We start from the raw sequence: 19,217 nt of genomic DNA, 5'->3' as shown, positions 1-19,217 counted from the left end.
TTTAATTTTGTTATAGAGTGCACTACAGTGTTAAACCTTTGTAAATTTTAATTGATGAATGCGTGTTCGATAACTAATATAATGCAAGCTTCTGTGTTTTTAGTACATTTTGATGGTAAAATATTAGATTTTAAAATGCCTATTCCAGAAAGCCAATGAAGTCATTTAGGCGTAATGAACGGTAACCAACGTCTAGTTGGCAACAGAGGGCGCCACCTGGCGTTGCAACGACACAGCGGTGGTACTCTATATCTCCTAAACTTCTAAACAAGTATTAATACTTACTGACTGAATTCAAACAACATTGAGTACTAAACTCAGTAATTACAAGATGGAAATCTTATGCTTTAGGCAAGACTTTTTTATTCCTTGTTTTGCGTACTTATTTTTTTTTTTAAAGATTATCAGGGGAGGGCGACATAAAAATAAAAATTAAAGTTTGTTTTCTTATTTAGCAAATAGTTATGCCAACATCATCCAGACGGAGGAGAAAATGAAAATAGAGTTTTATTGGTGAATGTAAAATAGGATGGTTCCTATTTGAGGCATGTTGTGGCAAAATGGTTAAGTTGTCGCACAGGCTAGTATTGAGTAAATGAGCTATAAAATATGGTAGCTCAAAAAATTACCTAAAAATCCAGATTTGTTTTTCACTTTAGATCAAGAGTTTAATGTCTTATTAATCATTTACGAAAGTATTAGTTCTGAAAGTGGTCAACAAATTGTTCATTTGATGTTATTTTGATAGTTCATTCTATTAAACAATGTATGCACAAATAACTTTGAAAGGCAATTACTCAAAATCATGTTTATCTTGATTCTAAGAGTACTGTACTTTCACTTTTAAATAACTTAGGCTTGAAATGTCCAATTTTATTGAATGACCCCTCATTTTAAAGATCACATACTCAGGTATCTGAAAATACCAATAACTTGTATTTCAATTTTTGCTACAACTTAGCCATTTTGCCACAACATGCCTCATTTAATTTTGTAATTAGGAAGAAGTATACATACAGTATCCTATCTTTGGAGATTTCAAGGCAGTGGAGGTGTAATAAAAATAAACTTTTATTTTTTTCTGAAATTCCCAGTTTTTGTGGCGGTGGGTGCGCTAATATAATAATAACATTTTATTTTTATTTGAAATCATCAATATTTGCATTCGGCGGGTTCGCTAAACAAGGTATAAAGAAAGTCTCGGCTTACTTGAAATAAAATACTATTAGAGGCCCAGTTGCAGGACCCCTGGATAAATTATTTCATAATTTAAATGTTTTTTTCTCTTTTTTCTTTTCTTAAGAGAACATTTGAGTTTGGTACCAGCATAGATTTTGGAAGTTCTCCTCCGGAGGTTATTCCAGAGATTGGTAGAAACCAAACGTCTTCACCAACAGCAGATGATGTGATGAAATTGAGAGAGGACATAAGGCAACTTAGGGCTCACAATAGAGAACTTCAAGCTGAAATAACTGAAGATGAAGGTATATTCTATTAAATTTCTATGGTAAAGTGCCCTTTTTGAATGCCAGTATAATGTTCTTGTTGTTGTTACTGTTGTTGCTGCTTTTGCTGTTGTTTTGTTGTTTATATTTTAGTTTTTAACATTCTCATCATGTTTTTTTAATTATTAGATAATATATTTTAGGCAACATACATGAAATATAGCTTCTATTCTATTACTGTTATTTAAAATTATGTCAAACTTTTTATTTCATTTGTTATTAATTTTACAACTGATTTTCAGAGCTCTCGTCCAAGCTAAGACAGAAAGTGAACCAGCTTGAAGAGAAAAACCTAGAACTCACAAGCAACTTCAACAATGAGGTATTATTCATTTTGACAAACAAAACTTTTTAAAGATAGAGGTAAGACCAAATAGCATGTGGTTTTGGTTACTGCAGATATGTTTTTGTGTTAACCAGAAGAAAAAAAAATTGTTATTGCTTACCTGCAACATTTCAGATGCTACCTCAGCTATCTTTCATCAAGCACTGAAGCTAGTACTGGTCATCACCACTGTACAGTATGTGCAGTGAAGTATAACATCAGGTGGATGAGATGCCCTCATGGTCCTAGGCCGGTGCCCCACCTCCTACCCTGAATAATCTATATGTCAATAGGTTGTCGTAAATATGTGATAATTCTTTTGCACCAGAGTCCTTGTTCATGGTGATTGATGTCTTTGGATCCATATACCTTCTTTGACGTGTTTTTGGACTGCGTTTGGTTCACTGTCAAAGATGTTTGCATTTTCCCAATCCAGAACGTGGTTTGCATGGATGTCATGATGTGTGATTGTTGATGTGGATGCTCTAGCTAGCTTGAGCGTCAATGTAAAAACAATGCGTTTCTAGTTAGAAAAATATGGTAGATGGGCCACACATATAAGATTTTTAATCTGCCAGACGACTAAAAGAAATCTTTTGATCTGATCTTGATGACACAATTATAATTTATTTTGTGTTTTTTTTATTTTGTTTTGTTTGTTTTTGTTTCAGAACAGTAAATTACAAAGTGAGTTAGCTAGGCTAAGATCAGAGGTAGAGCAAGGAGAAGCTGCAAGGCAAGTTGTTGAGTATGAGTTGACAATGGCTAGGAATGCAGGAAATCTGCAGAAAAGGTTAAACCAAGAAAAACAACAGGAATTGAATTCTGTTATTGAAAACTCAGCAGGTTTGTGGAAGTTGTATCTTGCATTTTTTAATTGACAGTGTGTATTTCTTCCATAGTTCAATCTTCTGTATTGTCATTTGCGTACTGTTTGTGTGGGCCTGTTAGTTGATATTACAGTATTCAAGCTCAAGTTCTATTTAAAAAAATAATCATTGTAGCTTTGCAGCTAAATTACGAATGATACATTAAAAAAGATGACCTGGGTCTATTCATTGTACAAAACTTACAAAACAACAATTCATACTGTATATATAAATTCCAAATTCTATTGTCCTCTATTTTGTCTTTTTCATCTGAGAACATGTTGAATTGTCTATCTCTTCAATTCACTTAGTTGCCCTCGCCTCTCAAGGAAAAGTGAAGGGTTTTGCAATAGCGCACATCTGTGTGTGTGTGTGTCTTTGTGTTTGTGTCCTTCCAGGCAAATAACTCAAAAACTACTGGACCGATTTACAGTTGTGTGCTTCAAATTTACGCACTTTGACAATATTACATGTATCTCTCTCTTTTTTTTTTTGGTGCTGATCGAAAGTAAGATGCAGATTTCCAAAATATTTTCCAGCCGTGTATCTAACAATCTGCTGTCCCAATTTTACTTCAAAATATTTCTACAAATGGCTTGTGAATGATAATAAAATATATAGAATAAAATCGTGTGCACTTAAAAGAACCCAGTACATCTTTCGAGACAAGTAGGGGTTTCCCGGTGAACTGGTCCATACAGCCCCTGTTGGGGACAGACAAGAGTAGCTGATACCGGTTTACCAGGTAGCACAGACATAAAGAGACCCTTAGGGGAGAAGAAAGTTACTGTACAATCTAGTCTTTGAGACTCTGGTATACTGTAAAGCGCTATATAAACCGAACTACATTACATCACATTACATATACATTCATTATATTTGGAAAAGGCTACAATGTACATAAATGCCATTAATTTTTTATATATACATATTGCACAACAGGTCAGGGGTTTTTAATCTCAGATTATCTTGTATCATTCAATGTGATGTGTAATTACTATTTACTGTATGTTATTGTTATTATTATTTCACATCAAGAAAAAATCCATGACCTACAAACTCATATCCAGGATGTTGAAAATGAGTTTAAAAAAATGAAGACAACTTATGAAGCTGCTGAAGACAGATACAACAGCATAATTACAGAAAAGGTAAATCATCTTCTTTTTTGTTAAGATTTTTGGGTGAATTTGAAAAATTTAATTAGGTCTTTTACAAAGCAGTAAATGTATTTCAATAAACAGTAAGGTATTAATTGACTTTGTAGTTGTTGTGGTCTTGTTTATTTTATCAATTTATAAATATTTTAATGTGAAACTGGGTGAGTTGGAAACACTGACTTTAGTTACAGCAATTAAGTTCGCTTTGTGTTTCCTTCCAGCTCACTCTTTTGAATGTTTTTTTTTTTTTTGTACTGTTTGTGCGTTTTGGAAATAGAAAGAGTAAGAACATGAGTTGTTGCAAATCTAGCTATTAGAATGGTGATGCTTGGTACATTACCATTCCCAGCAATGTAATCTTTATAGGACCCTCCTGCCTGGTCTGTCAAGCATAGTGTCATTGGAAGCGTTCTACTCTTCTACTACCTTTATAGTTTATAGTAATATGTTTTCTTAATTCATTGATTCAAGACATTTTTATAATAATAAAGAAATAAACAGTAATGTCTTTTTTTCTTGAAGGTTTGCGTGACAATTATCAATAACAAAATCATAAAACTTTATTTGTACACCATGAGGCAACCAACCAGTGGTTTTACTGTACCTCAAAAACCTTATTTTTACACATGGTGTACCAAAAGTTTTATGATTTTGTTAATGTATATTTTGTTCTGTATATTAAATTTTGGCATCCATCCAATATGATATATAACAAAAAAAATTTCTAATAAATAGGAACAATTGATAGCAACCATAACTACACAGCTTGAAGTGATGCGCACAGAAAAAGAACAATTAGACCAAGTGTTTCAAGAGCAAGAAGGGTATGTTTTCCAAATCCATTATTAATGACTCCTGCTACAGTAAATCTTATGACTATTTAAAGCTGCACCCCAGAGTTGCAGAAGATTTTTGGACGATTTTTGTATGTCAGCATATAAGATGACCCCCCCCCCTCATTTCACCATCGGAATTTCTCTTTTTCTATACGATCAACTGGGACCAAGTCTGCATTTGCTTTCAAATCGCCATAAAAGTCCAAGGAGCTTGGTAAAGTCCATGAATTTCATTGTATCAGCATTTGAAAAGCATTATAGAAAATTAACTGACAAATTAAATGCCATCTGCATGGCATTCATTTTTGGCTTGTCATGTGTACATGGTGACCATACTAAGAGTTAGCAGCTTCATTTTAGTAGTAAATTCACATATTACAGAAGATCCAAACATAAGACGAACATGATTTTAAATACCCAAAAATTTGTATGTGGTGCGTATAAGGCAACATCCTGTTTTTTGATCGTAATTTGTTATTTTAAGCCTTGTCTTATGCGCTAGAATATACGGTAGGTCTATATATCCAGGTAAGAATAATTAAATGATGTAATATCTTTAAACTATGTTAGTTTTGTTCACAGTATAATTAAGTTAAGTGATTTATAACGTAGAAGAAGACACATTGGATTTCAAAAATTCAATAATTTATTCGATGGTTTTTTAGTATTTATGAAGAAGCCCAAGAAAAGATTGAACAGTTAGAGATAGAGAGAAACACACAAACAGACACAGTAAGACGCCAAGTGAAGGATATTGAGTATGGAACAGAAAGAGAGCAAAGGCTTAAGGAACAACTGCAGGTAAGAATACTAGTATATTCTTAGTACTACTTTACAAAAAAGGTGAAGTTCTTTTTGCCATGGAACCCAATATCATCAACTATCCATCTAAAATTATATGAAGTACACCAAGACACCTTTAAGTATAAGATTCTTTGTTAAAAAAGGTGCTGTAAGAACAGAATATTTTTCTGGAGTGTAGATGTTGTAGGAAGTTTCCAAATTAATGCAATATTTTGTTAATTTCAGGAGGTGCTTTCAAAGGTCAAGATGCTGGAAGAAAATATTGAAACAGAGAGGGCAGCACATTTAGAATCAAAATTCAATTCGGAGATAGTTCAAGTAAATACAATATTTTTCTTTTTAGATCCTATATCAGATTTTCGAGGTTAGAATTTAGAAAGTTATATCTAATATTGGAATAGATTCAGACAGCCATCCCTGCCTACACACACACACACACAGGTTATTAGTTTTAGAATTTACAGCATACAAGAACACAAATGAACCATAAGCTTTAAGCTTTCAAAAGAAGTATCAGTATTAGAGGGTGGTTCATAAATATAGGCCTCAAGTATCAGGGCCTAGCCAGAGAAGAAAAAATGCGGAGGTAGGCAAATGTGTTGGGGGTGGAGGTGATGCAGGTACTGGGCTAAGATGCTCTGAGATGGCTTACCAGTCATTTTCAGTCACCTTTTTCTAATCTAATTTTCAAAACCATAAAATACTGTGGAATAATTGAATAAATATAAAGAGATTGCAAACAAGGCACTTGGCTTGTCTGCCTCATGCTTATGGCCCTATATTGGAGGACTCTACTTGCATGGAGTTTTCCAACTCTGTATGAAAGAACCTTTGAATTTATTAACATTTGATTTTAACAGTTTTATTCACTCTTTGTTCAAGTCATCCATCATTTCTATGTAATATTTTACGAAACGAAACAAATTTTCAAATGAGTATATGAATTTAAATTGGGTACATTGCTTTAATTTGTATTTTGTAGTTGAGAGTCCGCGACCTTGAAGGTGCATTTGATGTCGAGAAATCTGCTCACAGTGAAGCTAGTAGGAAGATGGAAATTTTATCAAAGCAATTGATGTAACATAATTTGTTTTTTTGCTTTCTTAAATTTATATGTCAGTCCATCAAGCTGAGTATGTGATTATTTTTGTATCTGCATGTCTACTTGACAACTTTTTTAAGTGTATGTGTTATTATTTTCATTCATGCAAATAGTATTTTTTTGATATTTCAAGTTATTCTCATTAATGTTTTTATTGTCTTATAATAAATTTCTTATAGTTCAAGATTATAATTAAAGACATACAGTATCATCTGTCTGCTGATTTTGGTTAACAAATATATTCTCTATTCTGTACTTGTGGCACTTCTGGAGAAACTGGTCTTTAGTAAAATGAAAAAAAAAATTATAAGAATTATGTAAATATGCTGACACCTGTAATAATATTACAATATCTTAAATTGTTTTTCTATATAGTGAAATACAGCATCTATATGATACAGAACAAGAAAAAGGAAAGGAAACCAAGAATATACTAAACAGGTAAATGTACATAAACTACTAAATTAGGTTTACTACCATTATAGTACTAGTAAAATATATTATAAAACAAGTTCTCAATACTTTGGCTATTTATTGAACACCAATTTTTGCTAACTCTAGCCAGCTTGTCAGGTGTACATATCACTGTACAATATCTTAATATTATTATACATTAAGAAAATAAGGTGATGTGTTTTATTTTTATATTCATTCATTTTTCATAGTAAAAATACAAAATTATATCAGATCAATTTTAAAATGGGGTGGATTTTCAAGTACAAAATGGAAGTTTGACGACTTCTAGTTTGTTAAAATGTTTAGTATTTTTATTCCTATTTTCTGAATTTTTCTTTAGCCAGATAGAAAATGTTTAAAACCCTAACATAGAATAAATACTTAGCATACAAACTGGTTGAAGGATCATTTACATGTAATCCTTTAAGTTTTTGTTCCTTTCATTTTATAGGCTAAACCAAGAGCACAAAAACGTAAAAAAACAATTAAGTTCTGATCTTGAGGAGAAAAATATAGTGATTGGTGAGTTATCCCATCAACTTGACCTACATCAGAAGAACTTTGATGGACTTAAAGAAGAACTCAAAAAGGTATAACAAACTTACTATAGCAAATTCTTTATTAAGTTCAGTATATACTGTAATGTGTACAGTTTTTTCAAATATATATACATTTTAAATTTCTTACATTTTCTTAAATAATTTAAGGCAAAGAAGAGGCAGATTTTTCTGGAGGAGACCTATGGTGGCTGTATGAGGGAACTTGATTTACTTCTGAATAACTACCAAATTGGCAAGAAAGAAACTGGAAAAACGAAGAATAGACAGAAAACATCAAAAGATGATAGACCAATCACCCCCTCTACAGTTGTTGTCACTCTAAAGTCGACATTAGCAAACTATCAAGATCAGTTAGATGGAGCAACTTCTGAGGTGAGTCTTAACCACTTATTTAAGTAATTAATATAATTACAAATCATACACTGGATGGAAATTATTATTCAAAATTTAGATTAAAACACAAAAAATAAAAGGCCAGCAGAGCCCAAATTAAATTTTTGGATTTAATAAAAAGTAAAAAAATAAAAAATGAAATATTTAAAAATATGAGCTTATATTACACTCCCATTGATAGCCAGAATGTGAGGAAAAATAATTATGACATCACAAAACAATGGCCACTCAACTAGTATGTTTTATTTAGGCTTATCCTGTGTCCTCCGTTAATATTGGTATTCTTGGTCTTCTTTGGTAACTATTGTTGTTGTTATTGTTTTTTGTATTGTTTTATTATATATTTTTTAGCTTTCAAAATTGAAGTCTTTGTATGAAAAGGTGGCCAAGGAATGTCAGCAATATAAAGAAGTGACGTGGTCAAGAAGTGCCACTGTACAGGTATCAGGATGTGATGTAATGGATTGAGACAAGGAAAATCATAGCGGGAACTAGAAAATGCAAAAATAATGGGGCCATGGATAGGCACAAAGGGAGTTGCCAGGGGAAGACACAAGTAGAGGGATCCATGTTAAGACATAAATTTATGGGGTTGGAGGAGGTTCCTCATGTTGATGCACAAAGAGAAGAAGCCACAGGAAAGTGCAAATGTAGGGGTCACAATGTTTATGAGAGATTCACTTTCTTCTCGTGTGTGAGGCCAATGAGAACTGGCTTAGTAAATATAAGGGAAATTTAACATCCTACTGTATATATATATATCCAATGAAACAGAGAATCAGTACTTCATTAAATTCCCAATGAAATGCTTTTATGAATTTATTTTAGTGGTAACGACATAAAAGTCTTTGATCATCTCAAAACTGTTGTGTTTGTAGGATCTTCAAGAGAAACTGGTGAAGACCACTAAGGGGACTGAACAGCTGAGGACCAAGTGTCAGCAATCTGATATCAAGCTAGGCTCCCTGAAGGCAGAGTTAAAGAAGGCTGCCAAAATGTGCCAGGAAGAACGTAATCAGTTCACAGTGCTAGCAGAGGAATTGCATCAAAGGAGTAAAGAATCTATCAAAAGTGAAGAGGTAGTATATCATGGCACATCCACATACAATGCATGTTTAATTTGTTATTTAATTTTATATTTTGTGCAAAGGCACTTCCGTAAGCTTAGCGTAATGTGCTTCTCGCGCTGTAGACCCCGGTTCAAACTTGGCTAGCTTTGGATTTTAATGGGAGTCTGGTCACTCAGCTCCTTAAAAGACCATAGAGTACCACAGTTGTGTCATCAGGACGCCAGGTGGCGCACTCTGTTGTCAACAGGTGTTGGTTACCGTTCATTACACCTGAATGACTTCATAGGCTTTCTGGAATAGGCATTTTAAAATCTAATATTTTACCATCGAAATGTACTAAAATCACAAAAGCTCGCATTATATTAGTTATCAAACACACATTTAATCATCAATTAAAATTTACAAAGAAAATTAAGATACAACATCTTAATATTAAGTCCGTTAGAAATTGGGATCAATGGTTTGTCAGTGGGGAAAATGGCGTCCGGTTGAACACATTTTGCAACGATAGCAACGGAGTAGTATCACATGGTATCGTGACGAAACACTGTAGTACTCTATATAATTGAGAGTTAGGTGGGTTAGGTAATATGTTCGTCTCAGTATTGTAGTTAAGTCGGTGGCCTTGGACTGCGGCTTCCGCAAGTCCCCCAGCTCTAGCCAAAATTTCCAATTTCTCAGTTGAATGACGACAAATATAAACAGAAGTATAAATAAAGTAATAATATTTGTTTTTTTCAGAATAAACGCTTGTACTTACATAGTCTGTACCAACGGATCTTAGCAGGTCGTATTGTGATGGAACCAAGTGAACCCACATTAACTTCATTTAGCTGGAATGACCTTAGTGTTGCTGTCCACGATCAGGTGGTATCGCTTATGAATTTGCTGAAAACAGAGAAAGATCAGGTAATAGTGAGAAAGTATCAGAATGGAGGAATTTGAAATGATGGTTGTTGTCAAACATTAACCTCTCCCTTCTTTCTATTATTACTCTTTCATCCTACTCTCACATTCCTCTCTTGCATCCCATTCCTTTTTGTCTCACACCTTTCTTTCACACCTTTCTCTCACATCTCTCTCTCACACCTTCTCTCATACCTTTCTCTCACACCTCTCTCATACCTTTCTCTCACAACTCTCTCACACCTTTCTCTCACACCTTTCTCTCACACCTTTTTCTCACACCTTTTTCTCACACCTCTCTCTCACACCTTTCTCTCACACCATTCTCTCACACCTTTTTCTCACACCTCTCTCACACCTTTTTCTCTCACCTTTCTGACACCTTTCTCACACCTTTCTCTCACATCTCTCTCACACCTTTCTCACCTTTCTCTCACACCTCTCTCTCACACCTTTCTCTCATATACCTCTTTCACATCTCTTGTGTATTCCTCTCACATCATTTCGCCACATCACACTCATTCCTCAATCACATCCATCTCTCATATTCCTCTAAATCAATGTCCTGTCTCGCATCCTTCTCCCACATGTCTTTCATTCCTCTCTCACGTTTCTCTCCTCCCTCTCTCATGTAAATCATCTCACATCCCTTTCATCACTCTCATATCCCTCTCATCATACCCTTTAAATTCATCAATTACCACACTTAAACCAGCCTTCATCAGACACAAAATCACATCCATCAGCAACATGGTAAAGTCACATCTTATTCTTTTCTGGCAACTTCTGTCTACAATTAGAAATTTTATTGCATTTTTTAATAATAATAATAATGATATTAACAATAATAATAATAATAATAATAATAATGATAATAATAATAATATGATTTGTATAGCGCATTTCCAAAATGATCAAGGCGCTTTACAATGACTGAAACCACCTAATATTTAAAAGTCTTACAGAAATAGAATCATTGTAATATTACAGTAGGTAATAGGTAATTGAAATTAAACCAGTATAAAATTACAGTAAGAATAATTTACAAAACTTACAAAAATATGAATTATCTTAAATTTAAAATTAGTACAACATTTTTTTACAATTACTGTTATTTACAATTCGAGTAAAAAGCAACTTTATAATTATATTATTCAGTTTACAAAAATATAAAATACAATTACATTTTTACAATTTAATAATTATGATTTTGCTGTTTAATAGATAAATGATCTTGAGACAGCATTGCGTCAGAAGGACTTGAAGATCCAGACGCTACAACAACAGCATGAACAACGTCTGGAGCATGCAACGATGTCAGGAGAAGAAAGAACCAAACGACTGATGGAAGAGAAGGATGAGGTTGAGGAAAGATATACAAAAATGTTTGAGGAACTTCAGAGCAAGTCACGGGTAAAAATAATTTTTTTAAATATTAAAGTCATATGTCGACATAATTAAACTTTTATAACTTGATTATTTTAGTATCAAAAGATTTAAGATAAAAAATTAAGAATATTTTTAATTTTTATTCTTTAATTTAAATGTCAGTTGTTAATAAAATATTATTCATACAATGAAAATTCATATATACAGAAAACTCAAGGCCTAGCTGACCAAGCTTGGGAGAAAGTGCGTCTAATGAGTACAGTCAAGGAAGGGCTGGAGTCAGAGTGCAAGCAGCTACGTGTGGCTGTAGAAAAATCAAAAATAATCCAGGCTAGCCTACTGGCTGCCTGCTGCCTACTTACAGGGGCGTACATGCCCCTGTGCAGGCGAGCTAAACAGCTTGCAAACCAGCGGGACATCTTAGAGCAGCAGCTAGCCGAAAGACATGTTATGAAGGAAAAGGTATTGGAGCTAGTTTGTACCTTAGCTCTGAAGGAAGATAACAAAGAGATGGGCAAATCTGAAGGCGATATGAGCATGCTGATGAAATTCAGGGCTAGTGTTATTGCTGTTATCGCAGCCAATAGGTAAGCCCAGCATGTTGAATATTACAAACATACAGGTGGGGCTGTAGCTAATAGAACATTGATTGTCCATTGCTTATATAACTCTATTTTAAAGCTACAGTATGTTTTGGGTTTTTTTTGTTTTATGAACTTTTACATTTTTAATTTGTTTTCTTTTTATTGTTCATGATTTTTTTAATGATTTAGGATAAGCTACAACTTAAAACAATAACATATATTCTTGTGTTAATAGATTGCGTCGTCTGCTAAAACAAAGTCAGTGTCTGTTCATGTCAACTGACATCCCTGCTGGCATTACATCAACTATTGTTTGTTTGCCTCAAATGAAACAAGTTCAAGGTAAATATTATTGATTAATAAATTTTATAATACAATATTCCCAGTATATTAATAATTAAGCCATTCTTAATGGTGATGAGGAGGATGATGACAAGGAGAAGGAGGATGTTGACGATGATGATTAAGGTTATTAGGATTACGAGGATAAGGGAGGAAGATGATGACAAAGAGGATGTTGACGACGATGATTAAGGTGATTAGAATTATGAGGATGGGGATGATAAGAGTAGGACATCATTGGCAACACTGACAATTAAGATGATGATGAGTCATAGAATATCTTTAAGCTTCAGTTGTTTTTATGGTGGATTTTTTGTTTGTCCATCCTATAAGTATATTTGGCAATTACAGGTTGGAACCATAGAAGTTCAAAAATTGTATTAAGTACACAATTCAATAAGATTATGTTTATTCTGTCTTACTTAGGTAGCATGGAAATCTCAGACAAGTCATCTCATAGTGATGACCTAGGATCATCCACCGCAGCCACTGCAATTTCTTGGCTAACCAGTCAACAGACGTTGACATCTATACTCCAAGCTACGTCTGACCTCAGTGAACTGCTTATGCTAACACCAGGTATATCATCAACAAATTATGTCATCAGATTTGCTGTTTAGAGCATATTGTGGGTGTTACATGTAATCTTAAATCAGATATTTTAAAATGCTTTTATTTTAAACCATTTAAGGTGTACATATGTTATGTAAATCTTACCTACACATTTAGAATATGTTCCTATAAAGCGTTGCAGTACGTAGTGAGATATGTATTGCATGTATTTTTTTTTATGTGTTTAGTGAGTACTTACCTAGATAAATTGGCACATGCTTGCATAATATAATAAATGGTAAAAAGTGTTTGTCATAGATATTTTACGTGGTATAAACCTGTATAAATGCTAATATTTTAATTTTGCAAACTTGATTTATTTTATTAAGCATTTTGTTTAGTATTTTTTGCATTTTTCTTAACAGAACAAATGCTGTCACTTCACTCCAAGAAAGCAACACAGCTAATAGAGGTGGCCTTTCAACGTCTTGTTAATTGTCTAGGCCCAGCATATGAGACACCAGAATCATCCAAAGGCCGCTTTCCCAGAGACAGAAGCTCACTTGTTTTCTTGCTGGGCTTAGGCCTGAAAAGGGCGTTGGGCATGGCTTCTTACTTCAAAAAGGGCTGTCCTTCCACAGCACGAGTAAGAATCATTAATTTTATTTAATTAAAACTTATCTTACATAAAATGCTAATGTGTTTTACAAAATGAACATGCTGGTTATACCCAGATATTTTTGAGACATTTTTTTCCCAATAATTTCTGTTGTCCAATAACAATCAATTGTTATAGTTTGTAAAATGTTTTGGACCATTTGTCCTACTATTGTTTGGTTTTTAGGTTGTTTTTTTTTCTATTTTTAAATTTATCTGTAGTTCTGGCACCGCAAGCACACATACAGTATGTGAAGACAAACACATTAGAATTCTCGATACTGTTATTAAATGTGTTGATATAGTATTTTTTAAAATTTGTAATAATAATAATAATAGTGTAGTTTTATATAGCGCACATATCCATCTAATGCTTGATATGTGGACTAGGAACTCGATCAATGACTTTCTTCGCCCCTAAGGGTCCCTTTGTGTCTGTACTACCCGGTAACCTGGTGCCAGCAACTTTCGCCGTCCACCACAGGGGCTGTCTGTTCCAGCACACCGGGGTGTCCCCTTACTTGTCTCGAAGGATGTACTGGGTTCTTTATAGTGCACACGAGCCATAGTATACACTGGACCTATGGTTTATATTCCTTATCCGAGAAGACTTGTTCTACCACCAGAACCATAGGCGAGCCCCTCTGTTAACCGCTCAGCCATTCAACTCACTATTATTTTTGTTTGTTTTCTTTCACTGTTCATCAGGCAATAACGTCGACACTCCAAAAACATGTGCTAGAGTTCACTCAAAGACTGCATGCAGCAGAAGTAGAAAGAAGATCCTTACGGATTGAGGTGTCCAAATTAAGGAAAGACTCCGAAGATTTGAAAGAATCTGAGGAAAAGAACAATGTATTATCCCAGCAGCTTGACGACCTCCAGCGACAGGTAATCCTTATTGGTTTTGTCCCATGTTAACTTGCAAACTTTGTACAGGTTTCATAGGAATATGTCACATACAATATATCTAAGTTCTTGGCAAATTCTAGCTACCAAAGTATCTACATACTTACAATGTACATTTTTGAATCTCCTGTCTAAAGAACATTGCTCTGTCAAAGCTTATTTGTGCAGACAGAACACATAAACATGACAATAAATAATATTATATACCACATACATTTCATTCCAGGCATCTCATTGGTTAAAAAAAGCAGTAATAAGTTCAATCATCACTACTAGTATGACATAGGTTGAATGATAGTTCATAAATTCCCGGGGGAAAAATTAGTATCATGTTAAATGGGAACACTTTTTTCCATATCACAATGTAATGTCTAGGCCCCACTTATAACATTGCTGTGTGTTATGACACGCACAGGCGTAAAGTGCATCTGCGACCTCTACCACGAGAGAGATTGGCCCTTTGACCGCTTAGGTCTAGAAGCAGGTCTATGCTTACTTGGTGGGTACCCTTTTCATTACATTTTTTAGACCTTGTAGTATCTATGACTATTACGGTCTGCACATCACCTTGGGGCAATATATTTCACCATTCTCCTCAAGAGCATTCAACATTTGTATAAATGGCTGTTTATACTAGCAACGATAGCAATAACGATAAAAAGCTAATAAGCAATTGTTCATATAGAAAGCAAAAGAAATAAGAGAAGTTTTACCCTAGGAATATTTGATAACGATTTATCTTGTATACAATAAAAAAAATATCTTGACAAACCAATTCAAATGATGTCAACATGGAAAAACAATAAAATCGTAGTAGTAACAATGCTTATCGTATACAGGATAAATCATCCTAGTGTAAAAACTTCTCTTATTTCTTTTATTTTCTATATAAACAATTGCTTTTTAGCTTTTTATCGTTATCGTTGCAAGTATAAACAGGCCTTTATAGTTGGAATTGTATAGTGTGATCATGCAAAAAGCCTCTATGTACTTAAAAACAATGAGCCCAACCAACAGTATGCTGCCAGTTCTAGTACCCTGTAAGACAATCTTATTTTAGATCACTTTTGGTTACATTATAGCGAAAACATTTGATTGAAAAAGAAAAATTTGAAAGTGTCTGCCGTGAGCTGTCTAGCGCCCTCCAACGGGAGCACAAGGCACAAGAGATTCTTAATGAGCAGAGTAATCAACTGGAGGAAATGAGTATGCGGTTGAATGTACAAACAACCGAGGAGCTGGAGCGGAACACCACTATATCAGAGGCAGTAAAGGTATTACTTGATTGTTGGGTACAATAATTATGATTATAAGTCAGTTGTGACGTTATCACTTTTATTTGCACTGAATTTTCCTATTCCCGACTGATAACTATATCAATACGCTTTACGGCGCTGGTTAACACGAATGAAGCCTAGACCGTCCAAGGCATTGCCTAGAAAGGCATAATGGTAATGCAAGGCAAGGTAAAACAAGGTGATTGATTTTAAAAGAACTGAAAAAATAAGGCAACACTGAAATAGTTCATGATTGTTTACAATACCTACCAAATAACCCCTAATAAACTCATTAACCACAATAAATTTATTCATCTGCGTCGTATCACCAAGTATCGCAAAGAGCTGTCCGAAGTGTGTCAGTGTGTGTACTATTAAGAAATCATTCTAAACGCGCAGCTAATGCGCAAGCACAGTGATCACTAAGTAACGATTACGGCAACCAGCCCTTTGTAGATTTATGATGTAAAGCCTATAGCAACAGATTTACAACCAGCAGTTTGATTGTAAAAGGCCATAGAAAAGGTGATGAACATCGCAACTAGAGGGCCCCATCATAATTCTCCTCAGTATAAATCTACCACACATATTGTCCCCATGAAAAAAAAAATGATGGGGGAAAACAAAAAAAGAACAAGTAGACTCCATCGGATTTGAATCCAGGGCCAGTAGTGTGGAAAACACTATTCTAACCACAACACCAAACTGTTTAAAAAAATATATCACTTTTAAGTTAATGGTTATATGTTTGTTTACACTTTACCGGAACACACATCCATGCAGCAGTTATATTAGTAGTTTTTCGATCATTGTGTCCTTGACCTTTGACCCTGACCTTTCAAAATTTAGTCACTTGCAGATCTTTGATCATGGAACATTGTGGCCAAGCTTGTCGAGTTTCTGATAAAACGGTTGAAAGAATAGTTTTTTGTTGATGGTGACCTTTACCTTTGACCTTGACCCTTCAAAATTTAGTCAGCTGTAGATGTTCGATAAAGGAACATTGTGGTTAATTTTGACGAATTTCTTATAAAAACTTTCAAAAAATCATTTTTTATTGAGTATGACCTTGAACTTTGACCCTGACCCTTCAGCATTCAATAACTTTGAGATCTTTGGTCATGGAACATTGTGACCAAGTTTGTGATAAAAACTGTGGGCTGTAAGCAAATTTAAAATACAAAAAGAGTTTTTTGTTGATTGTGACTTTGACATTTGACCATAACCTTTTAAAATTTAATCAGCTCTAGATCTTTGGTGAAGAAACATTTTGGCCAAGTTTGACAAATTTCTGATAAAAACTATGGGCTGTAGGCTGTTCATTACAAATTTGCTGACAGATAAACTTATACACATCTAGATGTGTAAACATAACCTCCTGCCAACTTCGTTGGTAGAGGTAATTATAGTCAAGTATTTTTGTACACTATAGGAAATAGAAGCCTAGGAACCATTATTTCCTTCAAAAATCGCCTTCAGCCCTGCTGGCTTCAGGCATTTTTTTCAGGAAATGATGGCACCTTCAGCTTCTATTTCCTATAGTGTACTAAAAACCTGACTATAATTATTGCTTATTAAATAATTATCGTTCAGTATATAATATACTGTATTTTTACGTCTAACAAAGTAACATTTAGAGAATGGAAGAAAGTAAATCATGTCTACTTATATAAGCTAATATTTTGATAAATTATATAAAACATTACGATCATTTGATGACATTAAACAATGGAACTTAAAAAGTGTTGGATTAATATTTCTAAGTATAAAATACCAATTCAAATTTTTGTTAAAATATGTCTATAATCAAATCTTTCTATAAATAATAAATAATTTTCTAATTGAAGTTCATTTTTAAAGGATTTAAAATGATTCAATCTCAAATATGTTTTGACTTTTTCATTGAAATGTTGTCTTTCTATATCAATATAAGTCTTAATTTTAGCTCAGAAATAAAAGAAGCGGAATTATCTACCTGTTGTGATAGCCAGACATAAGGAAAACCAATTAAACATAAAATTTGCTTAACATAATATAACCAACATCATTCATTTTGTTCGACTTTTCTAAATTGAGAAAGATAACACTCATAAATAAAACGATCATGATCTGTCTGAATTAAGCGTAACCAATAGCGAAACACATTAATTAAACCTGTAACGGAAAGAGAGAATCTTCCCATTTCTGCTGTTACAGCTATATCTGGTGAATTTTTGCTTATACCTATGAGAATGGATAAGAACCAGTGGCGTATCCAAGGCGGGGGGGGGGTTGAAGCATAATTTATCACGCTCTGAGGAACAGTGGCGTATCACCGACCCCCAATCGGTCCCATATTCGAAAACTTCGAAGCAACAAAAATTAGGCTAGGCTTATGCTTATGCTGTCACAGTTAACGTGTATTCGGGAATCTAAGAAGCAATATTTTTCAGTGGGCTGGAAACGGAAAATAAATTCCACACCCCCTCATATTTTGGTCGCGGCCCCCCCCCCCCATTTTAATACTGCTAGATACGCCACTGATAAGAACATGTACTTATTTATGATGACAGTGAGTATGATGTATAAGACTTGGTTCTTCATAGAAATTTTGTTTAGGAATGTATAAAGCACTTTCTATTAAGTAGGAGAAAGATGATATGGTAGAATAAATAATGTTAAATATAGAAAATAGATAAAACTGGTAGTGAAATGTTTTAATGAATTGGAGTGGAGTTGAATATCTTGGTGGTTTAGATGCTTGCCTTCCAACCCAGGGTCATGGGTTCAATTCCTGTCATGGTAACAGGGTTTTTTCTCACGACCAAAACTCCACTTCCTAAGCCTCATAATGAAACTTAGTTTATGTTTGTCTTGTGAAGGGATATGCCACTTTGAATAGTGACTGAGTTCACTGCTTGACAATCTTTGGCCTAAAACCAGTTAATACAAAAAAAATAAATAATTGAATTAGGAATAATGAGACAAGAAAAAGTAATTTGTAAGAAAACTTTAAAATGGCAGAGTTGTCAAGGGTGTTTGAGAGTTTCTGTGTAGAGTGTTAGAAGTTTCCTTTCCTTGGGATGTTGAAATGTTTCTTATATAGAGATTACTGAAGGACTTTCTTTTTATAAAGTGTCTGAGGATTGTTGGAGTGTGTAGAAAGTGTTCAAGAGTTTATTCATAGAGAATTTCTTTCTATAGAAACATTTCCTTTATGTATGGTCTTCTGCCATCATGAAATTTGTACAATTTTTCTTTAGGGTTTATCTGAGGCTAAAATGGAGTTGCGGCGTAGAGACCAATCAATGAGACAGATCAACAGGCAGCTGTCACAATTGGAAACAGAAAAAAAAGAACTGCAAGAAAGACTGACCAGTACAGAGAATGTACTCCTCATGTCAACAAAGTATGTAGAATGAACACCTGTCTGTTGTGTGATGCAAGGCATTACCTATTTACTCTTGGATTGGATATATATATATATATATGTATATATAATACATATATATATATATATATATCTGTCTCTTATACACATC

At 33.9% G+C, this 19,217-nt stretch overlaps 1 protein-coding gene across 1 annotated transcript in view; it reads left to right on the top strand.

Moving 5' to 3' along the window:
* Positions 1 to 1,303: 1,303 nt before the first annotated feature.
* The window catches only part of LOC117114061 (coiled-coil domain-containing protein 171-like), a gene marked incomplete at its 5' end in the record, with an annotated part of 27,182 nt that continues 9,268 nt past the window's right edge, over positions 1,304 to 19,217 (top strand). Inside the window, 22 exon segments of the mRNA XM_033257596.1 lie at positions 1,304 to 1,484; positions 1,748 to 1,827; positions 2,502 to 2,676; positions 3,738 to 3,850; positions 4,595 to 4,683; positions 5,361 to 5,496; positions 5,725 to 5,817; positions 6,482 to 6,576; positions 6,977 to 7,042; positions 7,509 to 7,647; positions 7,765 to 7,989; positions 8,362 to 8,451; positions 8,889 to 9,089; positions 9,822 to 9,989; positions 11,211 to 11,399; positions 11,583 to 11,962; positions 12,195 to 12,301; positions 12,728 to 12,880; positions 13,279 to 13,499; positions 14,219 to 14,401; positions 15,502 to 15,693; positions 18,939 to 19,084. Of these exon segments, the coding sequence (XP_033113487.1) occupies positions 1,304 to 1,484; positions 1,748 to 1,827; positions 2,502 to 2,676; positions 3,738 to 3,850; positions 4,595 to 4,683; positions 5,361 to 5,496; positions 5,725 to 5,817; positions 6,482 to 6,576; positions 6,977 to 7,042; positions 7,509 to 7,647; positions 7,765 to 7,989; positions 8,362 to 8,451; positions 8,889 to 9,089; positions 9,822 to 9,989; positions 11,211 to 11,399; positions 11,583 to 11,962; positions 12,195 to 12,301; positions 12,728 to 12,880; positions 13,279 to 13,499; positions 14,219 to 14,401; positions 15,502 to 15,693; positions 18,939 to 19,084 (3,422 nt within the window).

The sequence above is a fragment of the Anneissia japonica genome, unplaced genomic scaffold, assembly GCF_011630105.1.
Source record: "Anneissia japonica isolate Jap-2015-1 unplaced genomic scaffold, ASM1163010v1 scaffold650_len285673_cov152, whole genome shotgun sequence".
NCBI classification, from domain to species: domain Eukaryota; kingdom Metazoa; phylum Echinodermata; class Crinoidea; order Comatulida; family Comatulidae; genus Anneissia; species Anneissia japonica.
This window is presented reverse-complemented; position numbering and strand designations above follow the sequence as displayed.